Source organism: Carettochelys insculpta, chromosome 14 (genome assembly GCF_033958435.1).
Source record: "Carettochelys insculpta isolate YL-2023 chromosome 14, ASM3395843v1, whole genome shotgun sequence".
NCBI lineage: Eukaryota > Metazoa > Chordata > Testudines > Carettochelyidae > Carettochelys > Carettochelys insculpta.
In genome coordinates this window covers 16,322,791-16,345,029 of record NC_134150.1, presented here as the reverse complement: position 1 = coordinate 16,345,029, position 22,239 = coordinate 16,322,791, and the positions used below count along the sequence as shown (strand labels likewise).

General features: G+C 46.8%; 1 protein-coding gene across 1 annotated transcript in view; it reads left to right on the top strand.

Moving 5' to 3' along the window:
* ADCY7 (adenylate cyclase 7) overlaps positions 1–22,239 on the top strand; it is a 71,962-nt gene that overhangs the window by 29,320 nt on the left and 20,403 nt on the right. Inside the window, exons 9-15 of the mRNA XM_075008900.1 lie at positions 4,625–4,757; positions 8,706–8,891; positions 10,040–10,083; positions 13,164–13,244; positions 14,596–14,668; positions 17,056–17,153; positions 20,014–20,098. Of these exons, the coding sequence (XP_074865001.1) occupies positions 4,625–4,757; positions 8,706–8,891; positions 10,040–10,083; positions 13,164–13,244; positions 14,596–14,668; positions 17,056–17,153; positions 20,014–20,098 (700 nt within the window). The remainder of the gene's footprint in view (positions 1–4,624; positions 4,758–8,705; positions 8,892–10,039; positions 10,084–13,163; positions 13,245–14,595; positions 14,669–17,055; positions 17,154–20,013; positions 20,099–22,239) is intronic.

Here is a 22,239-nt window from a genome sequence, read left to right as displayed (position 1 = left end):
GCAGGATGGGGTGCAAGTATGGGAGGCCCTGTGCCAAACCTCGCCACCCCGCCGCCACCACCCTGCACACACACCCCACCACCACACCCACACATGCACAGGGGACTCAGGCTGAACCACATAATAAACACTTTAATGCCAACTGAGATTGTCTGTGCCTATAGATCGGGGGGGGGACTGCACACGGGGGCTGGGGGGAACTATATACAGAGAAGAAACCACAAATGGGGGGCTAGGGGAAGTATATACAGAGGCGTTGTGGCCCCAGGCAGGCGCCATACGAGCCCCTGGAGGGCTGAAGCTAGGGGTGGAGGAGGGGGTCTATTCGTCGATGGGGGTCGAGGGCTGGGATCCCCATCACCCACACCCGCCCCTTCCCCCCTCTGTCTGGGGGCCCCATCGTGGCTGGGCTGGGGCTGGCAGCATGGAGAGGTAGGGGTGCAGCTGGGGTGGGGCCCCTGTGAGCTCCCCATGGTTGGCGTGGGGCTTGGGGGTGCGGCCTACTCCTGGCTAGCCCTGCCTAGCAACACATGGGCCAGCTGTATGAGGCCTGGTCGAGGGGCGGTGGGTCAAGACCAGGGCAGGGAGGTTGGGCTTGTGGGGGGGTGCTGCGCTGCAAGGGGTGGGATGGGAGGTGGGTTTGGGGGGGGAGCTCAGAGGGGAGAGGCTGACCGGGGGACCAGAGTAGGGAGGTGGGAGGGTAGCTCGGTGACAGAGGGCGGGGGCGGTGGGTGCAGGAGTGGCTTGCAAGGGGGTAGTGGCCAGTGCCAGGTGGCCCACCATGGCTTGGGTCAAGGCATTGAGGTTTGCCACAAGCCAGTCCCGGGCCTGTCGCTCCATGGCAAGACACTCCTGAAGCATGCCAGTTAGGTCCTACAGGGCAGTGGTGTGGGCAGCATCCTCTACCTCCTCCTCCCCTCCCTGGTGGCACCAGCCGATGGCCTGGTGGCAGCCTCACCCAGTCTCCGCTCGGGGTCTGGGCCGCTCCCCCTCACCTTTGGTGGTGGGGCTGGTCTGGCTGCTGGCTGCAGGAGCTGTGGAGACAGAAGGGGAGATGGGAATGGGCCATGAGTTCCAGTTGCAGGGCCCTGTGTCCCCACCCACACCCCCATCCTGGGATTCCTTCTGTGCCCATGTCCTTGGGTGCCCCGCATGGGTGCCAAGGGCGCAGGCTCCCCCAGTGCCCCCCGGTCCTTCCACGGCTAGCTGGATGGGCCATGGTGCTGTCCCGTCCGTTTGGTGCTGAGTATTGTCCCCCCGGGCCTGGGGAGCGTAGCCGTTCAGGGTCCATGTGCACCAGGGCTGGTGGCCGTGTGGGATGCCTGCGGCCGCCCCGGGTGGGACCCGACTCCCCCTCCCTGGGGCAGCTGGCTTGCACATTACTTACCTATGGGTCCCTCCAGGAAGTTGGGCAGGGCACAGGAAGATGGGCCATGGCTGAATGGCCCAGACAGGATGTCAATGGCAGGGGCCCCCTCACTTGAGACCTCATCATCGCTGGAGCGGGGTGGCAGGGGTTGAGCCACTGTGCTGTCGGTGGGTGCTTGGTGCTGGCTGCAGGTCCTGGGTGCTCCTTGTCCTCTGTTGCCATCTAGCTGCAGGTCCTGGGTCCTCCTTGTCCTCTGTCGCTGGCTCGGCCGCGGCTGTGTCAAGCATGACGACGGGGGATCCAGCCTCCTTCAGCCCCAGGAGGTGGTGAAGCTCCTTGTAGTAGAGGCAGCTTGTGGGGGCTGCCCCCGTCCACCTGGCCGCATCCTGGGCCCTGAAGTACCCCTGCCACAGTTCTTTAACCTTCGATCGGACCTGGTCTGGGGTGTGGTGTGTGGCCCCAGCCAATCAGCCCCTTCGCAAGCCACTCGAAGGCCATGGCTTTGCAGCACTAGACCTCGGATTGTTGGAGGACCTCCTCATCCTCCCATAGGGAGAGGAGGTCCTAGAGTTTGGCCTCTGTCCAGGAGGAGGCATGGCGTTTCGGGGCCTGGCTCGCCTCCTGGGGGGACTCCCCACTGTCCTTGGAGAGCCCCTGGGGTGGGCAGGGGTCCAGGTGACTGGACATGCGTCTGGGAAGGGTGAGGGATTGGCTGGCTGTTGCGGGGGGGGGGGGGGGGGGGGCGCTGGTGAGCTAGAGAGCAGAGTGGCTTCCTGCTGCCTGCACGCTCTCAGCTTCCTGTCTGAGGCTTGTGGGAGCCTGTATCTTTAAATGCAGTGGACGCTGGGGCCATAGAGCTCCACTCCTGCTGGGAGTGATGCTGCTGCCTGCCAGCTGATCGCCGCCCTGGCGGACCCCCTCTTTCACAATAGGTACCTGCGGAGCATCTACACTTGCTGTCTTTCAAAATACTTTTCAAAGGGGGCTGCTTTTCCCACCGTGGGAATGGAGGATCAACTCTGAAGGAACTCCCTTATTCTTTTGATGTTACTTTAGAAGGATCACAAAGTGAGTGTAGATGCTCTACTGGTTGTTTCAAAAGCGGGCCATCTTCCAACCTCGCTTTTGAATGTGCTTCCTAGTGTAGATGCAGCCTTAGTGTTTCTATTGATGAGCTAAACTGTGTGTGAATAGCACATTTATTTAGAGAGATCTAGAAACCCAAGATAAAATGTGCAGTTTGTATATTATAATGATAACAACAACAGCACTTTTCATCTATCAATCACAAAACACTTTACCAAAGAAGGTTGTAAGTGTATTTATAGAAGTTTTATAGACTGGAACTGAGATGGGATGTGATGATCGTAATCTTATAAGTGATAATATATCCTTTTTGACACTGTAATTGTTTTTACAATGTGAGTTTGAGTGAGTGAGAAAACACATGCTTGTCTCAAGGTCTGAAGTGTGCTGCAATTATTGTGTAGGCTTAAAAAAACCCAATGTTGTTAATCATTATGTGCAGCTGAGGAAACTTTTGAATAATGATATTATATAGCAAATGTTACATTTGAATGGTTCCAGTATATTGGAAACCCCTAAGAAATTTGCTAAATGGTTGACTCTCTGAATAAGTCCCTGTTAATTTTAGAGAGGTGTATTACATTTCACAATTGTTACTGGACAGAAATAATAACTATTTGCAGTATCTGTTTAGAACATTGAGCTTCTTAAAGCTGAGGAAAGAACTGCAACAAAATAGTCTTATAGGCTGGTTGCCAGTAAATCTAAGAGAAACGCCTCCAAAAAAAAAAAAAAAGGCAGTCTTGTAGGACCTTAAAGACTAACAATTTTATTTATTAGGTAATGAGCTGTCATGGGTAAGGCTCACTTCATCAGATTTTTTGTGAAGCTACAAACTGACACCGCTACCCCTCTGAGAGTATTTACCGTGCAAGAAACCTCCCCAGTCACTCTGAGGCTAAGGTACAGCCCTCCCTGTTGCAAGACAGTTCTCATGTATGGACTCCCAGGGTATGGCTACACAGCAGCTTTATTCTGAAATAAGCTATTTTGAAAAGCTAATCTGAAATAGTTTATTTCAAAATAACGCTGCTACACACAAAAATGCATTTCAAAGTAGTACTTACCTATTTCTAAATATATCATCTAAACACATTGCACCCATTTTGAAATAGAGCCAGTGAACACACTGTGCCTTATTTTGAAATAGGCCCTATTCCCTGTTTTAACAGCACCTATTTCAAAACAGGTGCTATTCCTCAAGAAATGTGGTTTACCAATTTTGACATAGGGCACCCACTGTTTCAAAATTATTTTGAAATAGTGGTTGTGTCACGTAGATGCAAGGTTGGTTATTTCGAAATAATAATGTATTTTAATTCAGGAATAACACCCGTTATTTTGAAATAAGTGTACTGTGTAGACCTACCCCCACCTACTTACCTACCTTTCCTCCTGGTCTCAGTGGTCTCAGACCCTGCCTGAATTATCTTCCAGTGAGCATGTGTTCAAGGAAAGGGAATGGGGTGCTGTGGTAAACCTCTTTCTTGCCCTGTCCCCAGAATGCTCTCACAAATTTCATTTTAAAGTCACTGACTGCCTCCTCTTCCCAGTGTGACCTCGTGCAGGTTATTTAGCTCTCTCTCTGCTTGAATAGTCCATCTATAAAATAGGGTGAGTCTACAGCTACAGAGAGGTATATAAGTGAAGGGATGGTTATTCTTACGTGTTTTTCCTCCAGTCTGCTTTGTTGTTATTCCCTCTGCATCTCTAGCACTGAACTTATCCCTCCACACAATCTCGCTACTGTTTTCTGTGCACGTATTCTCTGAAGCTCCTGTCATGTGGAACAACCTGGCTGGGTCTGTTTGTCTTGTCAGTCTTCAAAACTTCATTGACAATATTTCTTCTACCTTGCTTGCACCTCTTAATTTCTCTATGTCTCTGCTATTTACTTACATGCTATAAATATATTACTTTGTGCTAGGAAGTGTTTTGGGATACAAATTATATGAAAGACCCAAGACAAATAAAGTTATATTGTGTAGCTGTACCATGAAGGATCACAAATAAGTAGTGTTCTTTGAATTGCTGGCAGGATCCTGGAATTGTCTGCCAAAGCTGTTGAAAAGTACAGAAATGTCAATGGTGGGCATTGAAATGTAAATGAATTGCTTAAACTGACCTTTCTGTAAATGTTTAGGCCTTTGTTCTTTTTCCCCATTCTAGCCGGGTGCACATCACTGAAGCAACGCTAAATCACTTAGGCAAAGCTTATGAGGTGGAAGAAGGGAATGGACATCTTAGAGACCCATACCTTAAAGCAATGAACATCAAAACCTACTTGGTGATTGACCCAAGGGTATGTGTCTATAGCAAAATATATTTTATATTTTATATGGGAGGAGGGAGGCAGACATATGAATCATATGTGTGGTTTGAATGTAGGACCTCTGTATGTAAAAGCATGTGCCCATACTGCTTGAGGTAAAGGTTCATTACTTTACAGGCAATAGCAGACTTAATAATGTCTTACATGGTCCAGCTACTGGAGAGGGATCAAAACATGTTTGTTTATTATTTGATGCATGTGTGTCATGAAAACCAGTTTATGGAGAAAGAAAGAAAGTTTTGAAGGAGAACCTCTCCCATGAAGTGCTCCTCAGTAATGTCTGATGCCGCTAAGTAAATAATTTCAAATTGATCTGCCCACTCTCTCTGAAGGAAAACTTGTTTTAAATAGCATTTAGTGTAGGGCATACTAATAGCTTCACCATATGTGCCTCAGTAAAAACTTAATGTGAAACATTAATTTATTACTGCTGTTCCCAGTAATGGATGTTTGTGTGTGATGGTCACACATGCATACTGTTAACACCTGAGAATGTCTGTCCAGCTCAGAGATCCTCTCTCTTCCTTGAAGTCTTCCTCAATCCTCCTCTTATGCCAGAAATGGAAAATACATCCACATCTGAAAGTGTTCTCTAATGTGCTTAATGTTTGGATTAGTGCCAGACTGGGGCTTCTTCACCATCAGTCCTTCCTCAACAGTTCAAACCATTCACTCTGAATCATTATTATCCCTTTTCGGGGTGAAGTGTTAGCATTACAAACAAAAGAAAGGGACGAATCTAAATTTTTCCCCATATTGCATTATCTCAACTGGTTATGTAACAGTTATGTAACAGGTTTGAGAGTTTTAGAATGAAAAGCAAAAAAAGACTCTGGGGCACTCCTGAAATATCATCTGAGCTGGGGCTGTGCTCTGTCTCATTGAGAACTTGGCTGGTGAAGTTCATTGCAGTGGAGTCCCGCAGTTCCTCTATTTCATTGCGTTCCTTGAATGTGGCTGATGTGTCCTTTCTGATTTTCCCTGGCTATACTAGTGCAGCCAGCACTGGCTCAGCACTGCAGAAGCAACAGGGTAGCAAATTGTTCCTTGCCAGTATGCATGGATGACTGTGAGTGAGCATTTGAAGTTTTACTTATGGAAGTGATATGCCTGGAGCTCAGTTTCTGTATTGTTTTCTTTACACAGACCATGTTGACTGGTACTACTGACCTTCTTTCTTTGAGGGCCTGGCCCTAGGAAAGTTTAGTTCCTGTCAAAACCCAGCTCTGGCTGTTCTTATGTTCTCCTTAAAGTAGTTCAGTGGGCTCAGGTAGGCTCTTAAGAAGACTGGGCTATCTGCGATGTTGTTTTGTTTAGACCGGGGGGACAAACCAGTTAGAGATGAAGCCAAAATAGCAGTGGATAGAGGTGCAAAGAGACACATATTCAGTTGAATGATTGATCGATCAGTTGATTGATCTATCTAACATTAATATATAATGTGTCTCAGTGCGCCGGCTCCCCCGAGCCAGGCACACTCAGTCCCCCTCTGTGCTTTAACCCAAACCCGCAATCCACCTGCCAGAGACAGGCACCCCCAGAACCCCTGCTCTGACCCTTTACACCCATCACCCCCCTGCTCTAACCCAATGCCTGGGCCTCACTGGAGCCACTGCCGTGTGCTTCTCCTTCAAGGTGCTGGGGCACATGTGCAGAGCAGTAGTAAGCAGTCCCGGTATGCGGCTCTGAGTAGGAGCTGCATTTCGTTGATCAAAGAGCCACAGGTGGCTCAAGAGCTGCAGGTTGACGACCCCTGGTTTAGGCATCCTATGTAGGATGCTTTCTATAACCATGGCATATAACTCACTCATTTCTGTATACTGGAACAATAGACCTTGGAGGCCAGTCTTCAAACACTGAACATACTGAGTAGTAACAGAGAGAAAGCTGTGCTAGTCTATATATCAAAACAAAAAAGCAGTAAAATAGCACTTTAAAGACTAAAAAAATAATTTATTAGGTGAGCTTTCGTGGGACAGACCCACTTCTTCAGACCATAGCCAGACCAGAACAGACTCGATATTTAAGGCACAGAAAACCAAAAACAGTAATCAAGGTTGACAAATCAGAAAAAAAAAGATCAAGGTGAGCAAATCAGAGAGTAGAGGGGTGGGGAACATACTGAGGTGCTGCAGTTGCTATTAAATTCTCATTTAACCAATAGAGTTTAGAAAAATGAAAATCTAGACATGAATCTGCAGACACTTAGGGCATCCATTAGAAACTCTAAACCTGCTAGCAGTGAACTTCTTTCTTATCCGCACCCCAACCTCCTGCTGTTTATTTTTAGGTGCCTCTGTTCTGGTTACTTGTCCTCTTTTCTGTCCCTCATTCCTCCAACTCAGCTGAAATCTGTATGCACCCTAGGGTTGGGTAACCTGCATCTTATGGTTGAGCTGAGAACCGTGGTGGGTGTGAGGGCATGGTGGTGAGCAGCTCAGCTCCTTGCTGCCACCATGCGCTCAGCTTCCTGCCACAGGGTTTCTGGGGCTCCCAGCTCTGGCCAGGGTATTTCCCAGCTCCAGCTGGCCAGTGCCATAGAGGATTCCTCTTTCAAAAAAAAGGGACCCTGGAGCATCTACACACTTTTTTTTTTTTTTTAAAAGATTGTTCTTCATACAGGAGCAGAAGGCTGCCACAGGAAAAAGTGCTGCATTCTTTCTATGTAATATCGAAAGAACATGTTTTGTGTGTAGTCACTCCACAGGGTTTTTTTGAAAAACCTTTAGTGTAGATGTAGCCCAAGTTACCCATGAAAAAGCTCACTGACATGAAGCAGAATACAGGTTTTTATCGCCCCATAATCAGGTACTTTGAGGCCATGTAATTCCCTTTAAATCCAAGTATCCAAGTAATGGAAAGAAAAAACAGCTAGCGGAAAACAAATCAAATGTTCTTATTTAGCTGTTCTAAATTACAGACTGGATACTACCAAGAAGTGCAGTTGATTTGGATGCCTTATACTCTTCTGTGATTAGATTTTTCCTGGCACACTATGATGTGTGTGTACTCATCATTGGCATTTCCTGTACCTCTCTTAAACTGGCCCTTGCATTCCTGGACATGTCTAAATTGTAAGAATATTCATCAAGATGCTATCTAAGATCTGATATTTCTATTATCCAGTTATTCCTAATGTTTCAGCCACTTTTGATTACATGAAGGGATGTTATAAGGCTTTTATCTTCTTTTTGTGTACATCTGTGGCAGAAGGACCTCATCTCTGTTGCAATCCAGGGCTGAACTTTGTAGAACTCTGTCCAGTTTCTTCCCAAACATTGTGTGGGTCACTGTCTGTCATGTATTCAAGACCTCCTGCTTACAGTCTTTACCTGCTGGTGACTTTCCTCTGACAGTGGGAAAATGCTTCGTCTGTCTGCAAGGCTCTGCAATGTTTTGTGATGAGACACATGGTCCAGAAAGCTGGGAGGTTGAATAAGAGCAGTTTTTCAAACAGGAGTCATCCAAGAGCTGCTAAGGCAATTTAGTTGATGATGATTTGCTTAAACTAGAGTTGAGACAGAGACTGCAGAATCAAGGATGGCGCTCAAGGGCTGTGTCTACACTAGCACCCCCCTTTCAAAAGGGTTATAGGAATAAGGGTATTTTGAAGTGTCTGGGGTCCTTTCGAAAAGGACTCCATGTAGACAAGCTGCACGCAATCAAAAGCAGCACTTTTGAAGTGCTGCGGCTGCCATTATGCTAATGAGGTCCTACATATTCATTGCAGCACTTCATTAGCATATCCCAAAGTGTCTCATTAGCATCCCCATTTCAAAAGGGGGGTGCTATGTAAACATAACCCATATATCCCTGGAGAGCAAGGTCTGTAGTTGTGTGGCTCTAAAGTACAAATCGAACAGAACTTCAGGGAGCAGTGTGTTTTCGTGTGTAAATATATGTCTCTCTTACTTTTAGTCTAAACAGTGTGCATCGAAGAATCATCTCCCTAAGACACGAGTGAATGATGGGCTGAAGATGCGAGCCTCTGTCCGTATGACGCGCTATTTGGAGTCCTGGGGAGCAGCTAGGCCCTTCGCCCACCTGAACCACAGAGAAAGCATGAGCAGTGAATCATCAACTCCAAGTGTGAGGCAAAGAAAGGTGATGGTTGGGTTGACATTCCTCTCCCTCCCCCCAGCCCTACATGGTGCGTGTGTGGTGGTGGCGGCAGTGGTGGTTGTTTGTGGAATGCTGTTGTGAGGTACATCAGTGAATAACATTATGGCAACAGGGGACACCCAGTACTATGAACACACAAAGCTTAAGCAGCAATAGAAACACTGAGTCTGGGGAGAGGGCACTAGAAAACAAAACATGAATATAGACAGGAAGGAGGAAGGCAACATACACACCAGTGGTCATATAATCCCACCATAAAATCAATAGAAATGAGTGGGCCAATGCAGATAACAGAGCGCAGGTTGAATGGAATGATAATTGCGTAACAAGAGGATTCCTGCAGCCTGTACCAGCTTCAGTTTCTGGAGCATCTGGAGGAGGCAACTACTGCTTTTCCAAATGGGAACCTTAATTAGCTTGACAGTGCTAACGTGAAGAATAAAACATAATCTATTTTCATACTCCTGGACTTTCAAAGAGGGTGTTAAAGGTAGCAATTTAGGTTCCAATTCTGCATAGTAATCAAGGCCATGCCTAACTTCAGCACCCATGTAAATTCTGTTGATGTCTAGATTCATTTTAATTGATTGCTTAAGTGCTTTGCTGAATGGGGGCCCTGGTCATCCACTGACTGCAAGTAAATGAATCAACCATTAAAGCCATCTTCCTGAGAAAGATGATGATGTCTCCAGTGCATCTCTTATTATCTGTCCTTTTTGGATTTTGACTTTCACCCTGAGGACCCTCTACACCCAAGAGAGAGCTCACTTTAATGTCTCCTCTGACGGGTAGTATCTCTAACTCTGTATCCTCCTCTCTTTCCCCCTCACTGTTTATATAATACCAAGTTGTGGTATGGTGTTTGAACCATTGATATCCTAGCTCTGAAAAGAAAATGAAAGACATGCATCCTGTATTTGTATGCTAATCAAATACTGTGTAATGCTCTACATACCATTCCAGCTTCCCTGGGTGGTCTTGCCTGCTAGGGAACAAAGAGCTGCAGCATGAGTTATCAGTTCCACCTTCTTGTGTTGCATCACTGTGTCTAAGTAGTTTTCTCTGACCAGACGTGAATATTTTTCCTAGTATATGAGTTGTATAATTGACTCTCAAATCTTCTTGTTTAGGAAATACCTTTGAATTCTACAGGTCGTCAAAAGACTTCAGATAGGTAAGTTCAGCATCATTATTACAATTTGCCGTACTGTAATCAGGTAACTTGATTTAAGCAAATAAAATACCAACTAGCTCTAGATTGGGAAGCTTACTTATTGTCATAGGTACAATATAAAGAGGTGGTAAAACAGCACCTGCCCCAGAGAGCTTACACTCTAGATCAGTTTCAGATGCACAGCACCTGCTTCTGTTTAGCAAGAAGAATACTGGATCATCATTGAAGAATAACTTCAGTTTTAAATTACAGAAGAATTTATTGAATGCAAATGCAGTGGTCATATGATCCTGCACATCCTATAGTTAGTTTTGAACTCTGCATAGTTTACTTGTTCCCTACTAGTTGTGCGATTGCTGTTCTGGTGTGACATAATCATCCCAAGCTTCGTCTACACTACAAGATAAGACTGAATTTATTAAGATTGATTTTGTAACTCTGGAATTTATAAATTTGATTTTGACAATCCTCACCTCCCCACGTGCTCCTCACAGAGTTGACTTATTGCTGCCACACACAGTTGGCAAACATTGACTGTTGCAGTAGTGCATTGTGGGAATCTATCCTACAGTTCCCTCTTCCCTGTAGCATTCTGGGTGTGTTCGCTGGTGTTGACATCACCTTTCCACTTTGCATTTTCCTCATTCCCCTCCCACGTTAAGCAAACATCCATTTTTTCCATCGGAAAGGAGGAAAAGTTGGGCATCCACAGAGATGGCAAAGTTAACAGAAATCTCTTTCTTCGGTACCTGAATTCTCAACTCGCCATCCACTGACTGTCCCTCTTCCTGTGATTGCATCTGATCCCTGAAAATAACACAGGGACCCTGGAAAGCGTGAAGAAAAAGAAGATAGGAAAGTTTTTGAAAAAAGAGAGTTGCTGAGGGGAGGGTATTTGGCCTTCCAGTGCATTATAAGGCTTCTGTGCTTAGCAGTGTTCTCAACTGGCCATCCGCTGACTGTCACCCCTCCTGTGATTGCATCTGATCCCTGAAAATAACACAGGGACCCTGAAAAACTTGAAGAAAGAGATGATAGTAAAGCTCCTGAATATCTTAGCTGTTGGTGGCAGCAATCCCCACAGGTCCATTGCTAGGGGCATGGGGGGGGGTTCATCGGGGCGCCAGTTGAAGTAATCCCCCCAAATATCTTAGCCACTGGGGGAGACTTCCACCTGGGAGAAGAAAGGCCCCGAAAGTATTTTTGGCGGGGTGTGGGGCAGTTGAAGTAGTCCCACCCAAATATCTTAGCTGCTGGGGGAGACTTCCCCCCCACGGGCCCCCAGCACCAGCAAGCCCCCAAAATCTTTCCTGCCCTTGGAGCCCTAACCATGCGCAAGCCAGGACATGGTGTTGCCTGGCAGCATGGTCAGCACAGAATGGCAGGCACATCCTTTTATTGGGTCAGGGGCTACTCACGTGATATGGCCGAGCATGGGAAAGACCCTGACTGTGTGGTACCTGTGGGGGAAGGAGGGGATTTGTGCACAAATGTAAACCACCGAGAAGAAGTTTCTCGTCCTCTTATGCAAGTATGACCCACACAACATCCTCACTGCCACGTGGTGCAGCAGGGCAATGGGTGGTGCCAGGCAGTGCAGAAAAAAATACCAAGTGTAGAGACAGAGCCACGAACTCCATTCAGGGGGTATTTGTAATAAGTGGAAGCACTCACAGTGCTAATGACAAAGAAGGGAAGACATTTCTCAGGCTCTCATACAAACATGAGCCCCCAGTCACAGGCTTCCTAGTCCCAATTTAAAATTCATGGTCTTCCTGTTACCTAACTCCTGCACAGCTGGAGGGCAGCGACCAGAGTGGAGCACTGAGAGGCATTGTGGGTTACATACAGGACACCTCTGGAGGGTAACAAATTTGATTTTAGGATGTGATGCTTCTACACTGGCTTTTAACTGAAATTCTGAATTTGAGGTTGATGCTACACTCATCAGGTACCAATGATATTGTGGTATCGATACTAGTGCTCCCTAATTTGAGCTAATGGTGTTTACAGTGAAGATGGTCAGGTGATAAATATCGAGCTAACTGCCTTGGAATTTATCTCATATTGTAGACGCAGTCCCACAACCTTTAAGTAACAGTAATTCTATATATTTTTCCATATATAGAATTTTTCCAGGCAGTCATTCTACACCTTGTGTTTGTGATTCTCAATAGCAATCTTTGGTTGTATCTTTGTATGTACTCTGTTAAAGGAAGGTGTTGTCGTGGTCTCCAGTTTGCATGATGCATCGTTCAAGATGACCTAGTGTCTGAGACAGGCCCCATAATTCATCTTCAGCAGAACAATTTGTAAAATCCAGGTTTTAAATACTGTGTTTAATTGCAAGATGTTTCTTACCTGCATTTATGCTTTATTGAGTTCGAGCTGACTCTTTCTGAATGATGCATATCATGATATCACAGCTAATGTCTCACAAGAATTACCAGCCAAACCAAGTCTGCCTTCAAAATGACTTTTGTCTTGAATGATTAATTTGATCATTGCTAATTTGCTCAGAGCTCTTCATATCACATTAGATGTGTCTCTCCCTGTGTTAGTCTTCATGGATCTAGATAAGAACAGTTATGTCCCTCTCCACTTGATAACTATAAATGAGTTCCTCCTTTCTCCTTTTACTTCTATACTTGTTCTTTCACTTTGGACCCCTGAAGAGCTAGTAGTTCCTCACTGACTTCCCAGTAATTGAGAATATTTCCAAGAGTTTTAAAAAAAGTTTTGATATTTTTCAGAAAATTGATATAATGTAATTGTATTTTGCTTTGATAATACTTCCATTTGGATTAAGTCTGTAATAAAATTTTGGAATTATTTAGATTTGTTTAAATAGTTTCTTGGGTTTAGTGTGGGGATTGTTATTTTGATGTATTTTGAGGATATTTATTATAGTTAAGGGACTGATAAATAACTGGCTATACTTGACAACTACACTGCATATATTTTGTGGCATGTTTGGGAAGTCTGAGTAGAGATGTATCATATTTATAAGACATGATTTGATGCTTAATAACTTGTGTGTTTGCTTAATAGCTTGTGTGTCTTTCTATCTGTATATTTAGAAATACATCTCAGAAGGGAAGGACAGAAGAAGATACTTATGATGAAATGATGTCGACCATTGAGGGGCTCAGTTCCACTAAGTATGTAATTTTTTTATTGTTTTTGTAGCTTTTAAAAGTAACTCTGACTGCTTGTGTGTCTTTTTCCTTGTTTGTAACTTGAGTCCAGTGGGAACCTTCCTGAGTTAAAGCACAGCTTAATAACATAGTTCCATTGTGGAATTTTCAGATGAGAGAAGAAAGTTCACTTGTGAGAAAACAAGAAATTGGACTGAACACAGATAATGTGCAATACATTTATTCAGTACTGCACTTTATCTGTGGTAGCACATTCCACATTCTAGGCATCTCCCAGAACTTTTTAAAGTACTGGACTGAATACAGGTCCCAGGGGGAGTGGGAAGTTCAGAGGGTGAGGCAGTGGAGCACACATGGAGGCAGAAGTCAGAAGCACATGGGTTACTGCTGGGGGCGCGGCAGGGATATGACTCTCATGGCTGGGTCACTGAGGCTACATGGAGTATCAGTGCTGTTAACAGGCACAGCAGTTGGTAAAGTGTATGGCTATGTCCACACTACAGCGATGTGCCAACAGAAGTATCTGTCAGAAGAGATCTTCCAGCAAAACTTCTGTATGAGCAGATCACGTCCACACCCAAAAGTGGATCAAAAGAGCAATCCACTCTGTCAACAGAGAGTGGCCAGACTGCCCGGCCATTTTCTCGATAGAATGGCCAACTGGAAGCTCAGCAAACAGGGCTACCTGATGACCCATAAGCCCTGTCCACGTGGCTTTTTGTCGACAGAAACTGTTGACAAAGGCGTTACACTTGAACGTGAAGAGAGACAATGCTGCTGACAGATGTGTCGGGGTTTGTCAACAAAGCACATTTTGTGTGAAGATGCTCATGGGTTTTTCTGGCAAAAGCCCATTTATGTCAGAAAACCCCACTTGTGTAGATGTAGCCTTTCTGTGAAAAGTGGATTAGCTATGTATTTTATATCTTTTAGAAAGAATTATAGCTTGGAAATTCCTGTGATTTATACCATCAGAATCATTTCATTTGGGAGGGAACCATCCATCCCTTCCTACTTAGTTATAGCAAACCTGATATAGTTGTACTTCAGTCAACTCCAGTAGATGGCAGGTATTTGACAGAATACACAGCCTGGAAGGTTTCAGACTTGAATTCCTTTTGTACTGATGACTGTACTACCAAAGGCATGTCTAAACTGATGCAACACCATGAGAGCCAATAGATGAAATGTAAAGGCTCTTAGAGTACTTTGCCAGCTGGTCAGAAAAACATTATGCCACAATAAACAAGCCATTGGCTATGTGAACCCTGGAATCCAACCTGACACCTCGGATTTTTACATTATGTTAGTTTATTGAATACATTTTGTAAAACCTATTTTTATTTTAATGCAGACCATGGTGTAATAAATCAGATGATTTCTGTGGATTCTCACTATTTTTTGTAGAATCGGGACTGGAGAAAGAGGTTAGTAAGAGATTAAATATCGTTTTTGTTATCCTAACTTATAGTTAAAGGACTGTGTCTGCGTAGGAGCTGGAAGCATACTTCCCAATCTGGGAAGACAGACACACACTAGCCCTGCATGAGCACACTAAAAATAACAGTGTAGACTTGGTGGAACAGGTGTTAGCTTGGGCTAGCTGCCCACATCCAAATCCACTTGATTAGGGGAGTTCAGCATGTGGCCCGCGGGTCAGAATCTGGCCCACAGAGCCTTTTTATCTGGCCCACTGAGCTGGTAGTGGTGCCGTTTTTATAAGACTGGGGGCTGCATGCCAGCTGCTGTGGGGCTGGCTGCCATGGAGTCCTGGTGGCTGGGGCATGGAACTGCCGCCAGCCCTGGGGGCAGAGCCCCAGCTGCAGCTTAGGGCTTGTGGCAGAGCTCCAGCGGCTGGAGTGCAGAGCTGCTGTTGGCCCCAGGGGCCATTAACCAAGCCCCCAGTTATCCAACATTCCATTTCATCCCACGCTGCCTCAGGTGGTTTTGGATAAAACAGAGTGTTGGATGACTTGGCCCTTTGAAGTCCGTGGATGTTTTGGCAGTTGGTTGGCATTAGTGTGAACATCTTTGTTGTAAAAAAGTGATAAGAGGTATTTAAAATGTGTATTTACATACATGGTAGCAAATAGGACTCTGCTTTTCATGATCCTTTCACTGTATAGTAAACCCTCGATTGAACGGACCAGTGAGGGGGAGGGGTGTCCGCTATTTCCGAAAGTCTGTTAAATGTGAGGGTTTACTGCCCATCTACCCCTGCCAGGCTCCCCCAGCCCCTCCCCCCCCCCGCCAAAAAAAAAACCCACAATAAAAGCCCTGCCACTCACCAGAGCTGCCTCTGCCACAGGACCCGGCTGCATGGCTGGAACTCTGCCAGTGTGGCTTGAGGCACCCTGCCACGTGTGGCTGGAGCTGCCTTGCTCTGTGTGCCTGGAGGCACCCAGCCACATAGCTGGAGGCGCCTTTCCACATGCAGCTGGAGGCGCCTTTCCACATGCAGCTGGAGGCACACCACCACGTGGCTAGAGCCACCTTGCCACACAGCGGGGTGCCTTGAGCTGTGTGTGGCTGGAGGGGCCGCCAGCGGAGCCACCATGCAGTCCTCCCACTGGGTGTGGAGTGTATAGCGAGTGTCAGTCTGCCTGTGTATGTGCCCCAGCCCCAGTGGGAGGAGCATGGGGTGGCTCCAGCGGAGGAGATAGTGGCTCCTCCTGGCTGTGACAGCATCTGCTTTTTGGTTTTTTGTGGGTGGGTGGGGGATGTTTTTACGGAGCCCAGTGGACTGTGGGAACAATGGGAGGGATGTCCATTGTTCCTGAACTCCGCTAAATTGGGGTCTGTAAAAACTGTACATCAGTATGCTTGGTAGGGACAGTACATACCCTGTAGGAATGGTAATGTTATCCTTGATACTTAAATCATCCTGAGTCATGGCCTAAATAGAGGCGGGGTTGATTCTCAAATCTTCTTAAGTGCATAATATTTTGCCATTCTATTACTCACCCTTTCCTAGAACTCAGTAGGACCCACAACCTACGCCCCCTCACCCCAAAAAAAGCAGAGCCATCAGTGAACCATTCCAACCTGAGATCTTTCATTAAAACCAGGAATAGGTCTCTCTCTCTGTCTCACACACACTCTCTCTCACTCTCTCTCTCTCTCAGAGTAAAACTTGCATCAAGGGCCTTCTCTGTTTGAAGCTGCTATCAGTGTCCTTAAGGTTTCAGTTCAGTTTTGGGTCGCTGTCAGTTAAATGCACTTCTGCGTAGTAATTCCTTTTCTACTGGTGTGTTGTGTGGTAGAAGACAGATTTCACTGTTGTCAGTCTACTCGTACAGGACTAGATCCACAAACCCTATTGTGATACAAATAAATAAGTCATACAGTCAATTGTTATAATAAGGGTTAGTTTAGTGTCTACCTTCTGTGACACTGTGTTGACATATATGTTGTGTAATAATTTATTTAACTGTCACCAGCTGGAAAGAAATTGATTCATTTGGACTGGTGGTGTCTTCAGTGATACCTAAAATGTACACCTTATCTGTTCGTTTAGTTTATCTTCACTTTCTTGGCTTAATAGAATGGAGCAAAGATAATCTGTGGTAGATTTGTTTATCAGTAGAATTAAAAAAACCAAGCAGTAGGCTGGGGGAGGGATAGCTTAGTGGTTGGAGCATGGGCCTTGTAAACCCAGGATTGTAGGTTCTGTTCTTGAAGGGGACTTTCAAGTTTCTGGGGCAGGCTAGATTTAAAATCTGGTCTGGATTTGACTTCCTGTCGTTCCTTCCAGCCCTATGATTCTAGATTACAAAAAATAACCCTGGAATTACTATTGTTATCTTTGTTTCAGTATCGCATTATTCCCATCCCTGGACTGAGGAGTTACTTGGCCTGTTCCAGTTTTGTGTTTCTCTGTATATTTGTGATACATATGTTTGTCATGCCAAAGTAAGTGTGTGTTGTTTTGTACTTCTTTACTTTTAAATGGATTCTCAGGATAAAACACTGTTTACATATGAACAATGCTGTTAGCTGTTCCAAGGCATCCTGAACAGCTGTAGCTGAGGCTCTCTCTATGTTTAAACTGCTATAGTAGTGCAAAAGTGCAGGCATGCGCTGCTGTGATGGGAGGGGTTCTGCCATTACTGTACAGTAATGCATTGGATTGTGTTCCCATGCATCCTCACATAACTCAAATTTCACGTAAGTCAGGGGGCAGCTTTTTTCCCCCGTGGAATGCACATTCTGCAGCCGGGGAAGCAACAGGAGCACTTGGAGCTCCTTTTGAAAGGTAGGTCCTGGGGTTTGTGGAGCAGTTGGGGAGGGTTAAGCCTCGCAGTGGGTTGAGGCCGTGGGAGGCAGGCAGGGGGCTTAAGTCTGAGGTGGGTTAGGGCTTCAGGAAGAGTGGATGTGTGGAGATGAGCCAGGTGTGGCCCTGTGGGGGCTGAGGCAGAGCCAAGTGCTGGGGGAGGGGTGAGCTGGAGCGGGGATGGGATGAGCTGGAGCCAGGTGCATGCAGGGGGTGAGCCGGAGCTGGGCGGGCGGGTGGGCGTGCGTGTGTGTGTGTGTGTGTGTGTGTGAACTGGGGCCTCGGGGATTTGAACTGGGGCTGCACATGGCGGGGCGGGGAGGGTTGAGCCAGGGCCAGGGGGAGCGGGATTTTGAGTTGTGCTGAACTCATGTTGTTGAGAGTTAAGCCCAACTCGCAATTGTGCATTCTGAGGGGATTACTGTAGTTAATCTGCCTTCTTGAGAGACTGTAGCAAGGTCAGTGAAAGAATTCTTCCACAAGCCTAGAGCCATCTTCTCGATGGGTTTGATAGGTTTACCTGTGTTGTTCAGGGTTTGGATTTCTCATAGCCTTGCTTCATAAGACTTGTCCTAATAAATTACATGCATATTCATTCTTAATTGTGACATAGTCTTTGTTAGTATGTTGCAGTCATAGGTACTTTTGAACTTGAGCTTTGACAGTTTCATTAACCTAAGTGGATGGTATTTCCTTAGATGTGTATTTTAATTCATCTCAGTACACTCAGGGAGATCTGTTAAGCAAGGAAGTGGATTTTAGATTGTGTTTCTGATCATCACCTTACTAACTGAAGATGAGCATAGGGAGTACGAAAAGACAGTTTGGGAGGTCTTGGAGCCTGAATTTGATGTGGAAGGAAAGAAAAACAATGAAGGAGTTTGTGTATAGGAGCGACTAGCTCAACAATACAGTATAAGCTTAGGGGCATTACTATAAATTCATGTTGGGGAACTGCTATAAGTTCTTTCTGTTCTATTCATAAGAGGAAATTAGTTGTAGCAGAGGTGTCTTGTGTAGATGTTGATAAGATGGAGGTGGAGTCTAGAGAAGAGGTAGTATATCAGTTGAGAGTAGAGGTGGCCCAAATTTTGACAAAGATTTAAACAGTCAGGATGGAAGCAGACTTCAGAGGTGCTTGGAGGAGGAAGTCCAGATTTGTTGAGAGCCTGGATGAGATAGGAAAACTTAGATATCTGTAATTGGCCGTGGGTCACTAAGGAAACTTTTACTGCAAACATCTCTTGTGCTGGTGTCAGGACTATGAATTAGGTTAGTAATATTAGTTCTAGTATTGCTAGGGTGGCCACATTGCCCTGTGGCAAATACGGGACACTGGCCTCCAGGGATGGGGCCTGCTATTCCATGTCAGGGTTGTTGGCCATAGGGCAGCTGCCCCATGATAAGGCACCAGGAATGGGGGCTCTGCAGCCTCCCAATGATCGGAGGAGGAGGATGGGGGCTCCTTAACCTCCTGAGGGGGCAGGGAATGCAGCAGCTGCCCTGCAACAGGGGCTGTTGTGCTGGGGAACAAGGCAGCCACCCCATGATGGAGCTCGCTGGCAGTGGGGGATGCCATTATGGGATGTCAGGGAATAGAGCAGCCACTCAGTGGAGGAGCTCCTTGGAAGTGGGAGCTTCTGCCCTGAGACACAGGGTGCTGGAGAACAGGAGCCCGGCAAAATATGGAACAATTTGCACATTTTCTTTTAAAAGGTCAGTACACCGATGAGGCAGCTTAAATAAGGGACTGTTCTGGGGAAAACAGGATGGATGGTCACCCTAGGTACTGCTTACCATTATTAATATAGTTGCTTAGTAGGACTCTGAGACCAGAGAAGATTTCTTCTCACTCTGAGACAGCTGACTTTCCTGGATATTTTAAATTTTCTGCCATACTGTTCTCTGCTGTTACATTACCGATGGCTGTGTGATTTATAGATGGGGTAATACGACATGATTTGAATAAGAATGTGGAATACCTGGAAGTTTATCTTTGCCAAGAGAGATCAATAAACATTCATGGAAAGGCCCTTTCTCATGATCGTCTAATACAGGGGTCAGCAACTTTTCTGAGGACTGGGGAGTGTTGAAATTTGATTTTATGACCTCTACATCCCAAGTCCTGGTGATACTTTTTAAAGTCACTAATAGTCCTACTTACAACAGCTTCATTAGTAAATAAATTAAGATGCAGAGCTTTATCATTAAGGTGGTGGCTGGTAGCATTAGCTGGTCTTTTGTTAATCCACAGGCAAGCTCCTTGCTGCACGGGGGGTGAAGGGGCCGGGCTGAGGTCCCACCTTGCGTGCTGATGAAAAGAGTGGCATGTGTGTTGGGGGGTTGCTGACCTGAATCTAGTGCAAAAAGAACAACTATGATATTTGTTCTAATTATGGCAAACTGCATTATTTAGTGTAGCTTGGTAATTTAAAATTTGACTATGACAATTTGCATAATACTGCTGTTTAACTTTGTTCTCCTCTCTCTCTCTTTTAGAACTGCAAAACTTGGACTTTCATTTGGAATTGTAGCAATCATAATTGTGCTTATTTTGTGTGTGAATTTTGCTGATAAATGCCTGGTAAGTAAAAACATAGGCCAGCTTTTTCAAAAGTGGATGGTTGAAGTTTGGCATCTGAATATAAATGACCTGATTTTTAGAGGTTCTGAGTCTTGATAGGAGTTGCAGATGCTCAGCCCTTCCCATAGTCAGGATATTAGGTGCCTGAAATACAGATTCTTCTTCGAGTGTCCCCGTGGGTGCTCCACAATAGGTGTCAGGCTTGCCCGGCGCCGCAGATCGGATCTTCCAAGCAGTTTCTGCTGGACCGCGCATGCGCCGGCGCGCGCCGCTCCCTTGCGCGCTCCCGGCCATGTGCGCGATCCGGTCCCCGCCAGTTCCTCTTAACCGCCGTCGGCTGCAGACGGAATCCGAACTAGGCTAAGGCCAAGTAGCGTATTCAATGACTTTAACTGTTTTTCTTTAAAGTTTTTCAAGTACTTAGGCTACTGCAAGTTAGCCGGTTGTTATTTTTGCAAAAAAAAAACCAAAAAAACCCAAAAGCAACAAACAAACTACAAGCGGGACAGCTTCAATCCAGTCCCAGTAACAAGCGCCGGAGGCCAGGAGCATAGGGCCATCAGCCCTCCTGCTGCGGCAGGCCATCGGAAGGGGAAAACAGCACAGAGAAGGTGCTAAGTACCCGTTTAACAACTGAAAGACTCACCAACAATGTCCTCTTCAGGATTTAAAAAATGTGAGTCCTGCCGAGAGGCGATGCCAGCGTCCGATGGGCACAGTCTATGCATAAGGTGCCTTGGGGAGTCTCATGTTGCACAGAAATGCTCCTTCTGTGCTAAATTAACAGCCAGAGCAAGGAGAGACAGGGAGATGCGGCTTAAAATGCTGCTTTTTGATAAGGCCCTCCAGCCAGACGTGCCGGAGCGGCTGCAGCAGGAGGGACCCTCCGGGGCCCATAAAAGGAAAGCTGCCTCCCTCACCCCATCAGCGCAGAAATGGAGGAAAGCCTCCCCAGCCCGATCCCTGCCGGCAGCAACAGCGAGCGGGACGGGAGGAGCGAGCAGCCCCCAGCCGCAGCAACAGCTGATCGGCGGCGGCACGGAGAGCCACGTGGAAGCGGCTCAGCCTCCGATAATCAGCCAGCTGCCCCGCACCGCAGGCAGGGCGGCGGCTAAACAAGCGCCGGTGCCGGCGGCACCGCAGGCAGCGGCACCGACCCCCGGGGAACCGGCAGTGCAGAGCGTGCAGGCACGCAGCCTGCAGGCACCGAAGGACACCGCACGTGCGGCACAGCCTTTGAGCGTGCCGAGCACGGTGCGGACGGGGCCGGGATCCCCTGTGCGTCAGGGGGCGGAGTTACCTCCTCCAGGGAGGGGGAAGGCTGCACACAAGAGGAGGCATTGCAGCCCCTCTCAGGACAGGGCTGTGGAGTTGCTTTCTCACAGCCCTCCGCTTATGTTGCAGACTCCAACCAGAAGGCAGGGGTCCCCCCTAGCCTACCCGGAGCCCCCTTCTCCATTTTTGCAACCAGCCTCACCCTGGCTGGGACCACCTTCACCCTTCCTGGGGTTTGAACCGCTGGACTATTATGCAAAATCGCTCTCTCCAGTGTCTCGACGATCTCCCTCCCCCAGACGCAGAGGGTATGCACCAAGGGAGTGGTCTAGGTCACCTTCCCAAGAACAGTGCCTATACTGCCATGGTCGCCCCTACCACGCGGGGCATAGACACCATCGGCAATCTACTAGGGAAAGATCCCCACAGACGATCTCGTACCCCCGAGGGCAATTGCGACCGGGGACAGAGACTCAAGCATCTCAGGGGGGACTGGTTATGGAACCCCGAGATTTTCCCTCGCAAACCTCTAGCGAGAGGGTGTACCATCACCAGCAGGAACCGGAAGGGTCCAGAGAGACGTACCCCAGCGGTTCCTCGCTCTCCTCCCCGGACGAGGCTACGGCCCCGGGGGACGTCCATCCTCCGGACGATCTCAAACAGTTTCAAGAGCTGTTTAAGAGGGTGGCCTTCACGCAAGGCATCCAGACAGCAGAGGTGCAAGAGAAACACCATAAACTCCTCAAAAATTTGAGACCTCCGGCCTCCTCCAGAGTAGCAATACCGCTTGATGAAGCGATCTTAGAGTCCGCCACTATGATATGGCAGACCCCTGCGACTATTCCGCCTGTCCAAAAGAGAGCGGA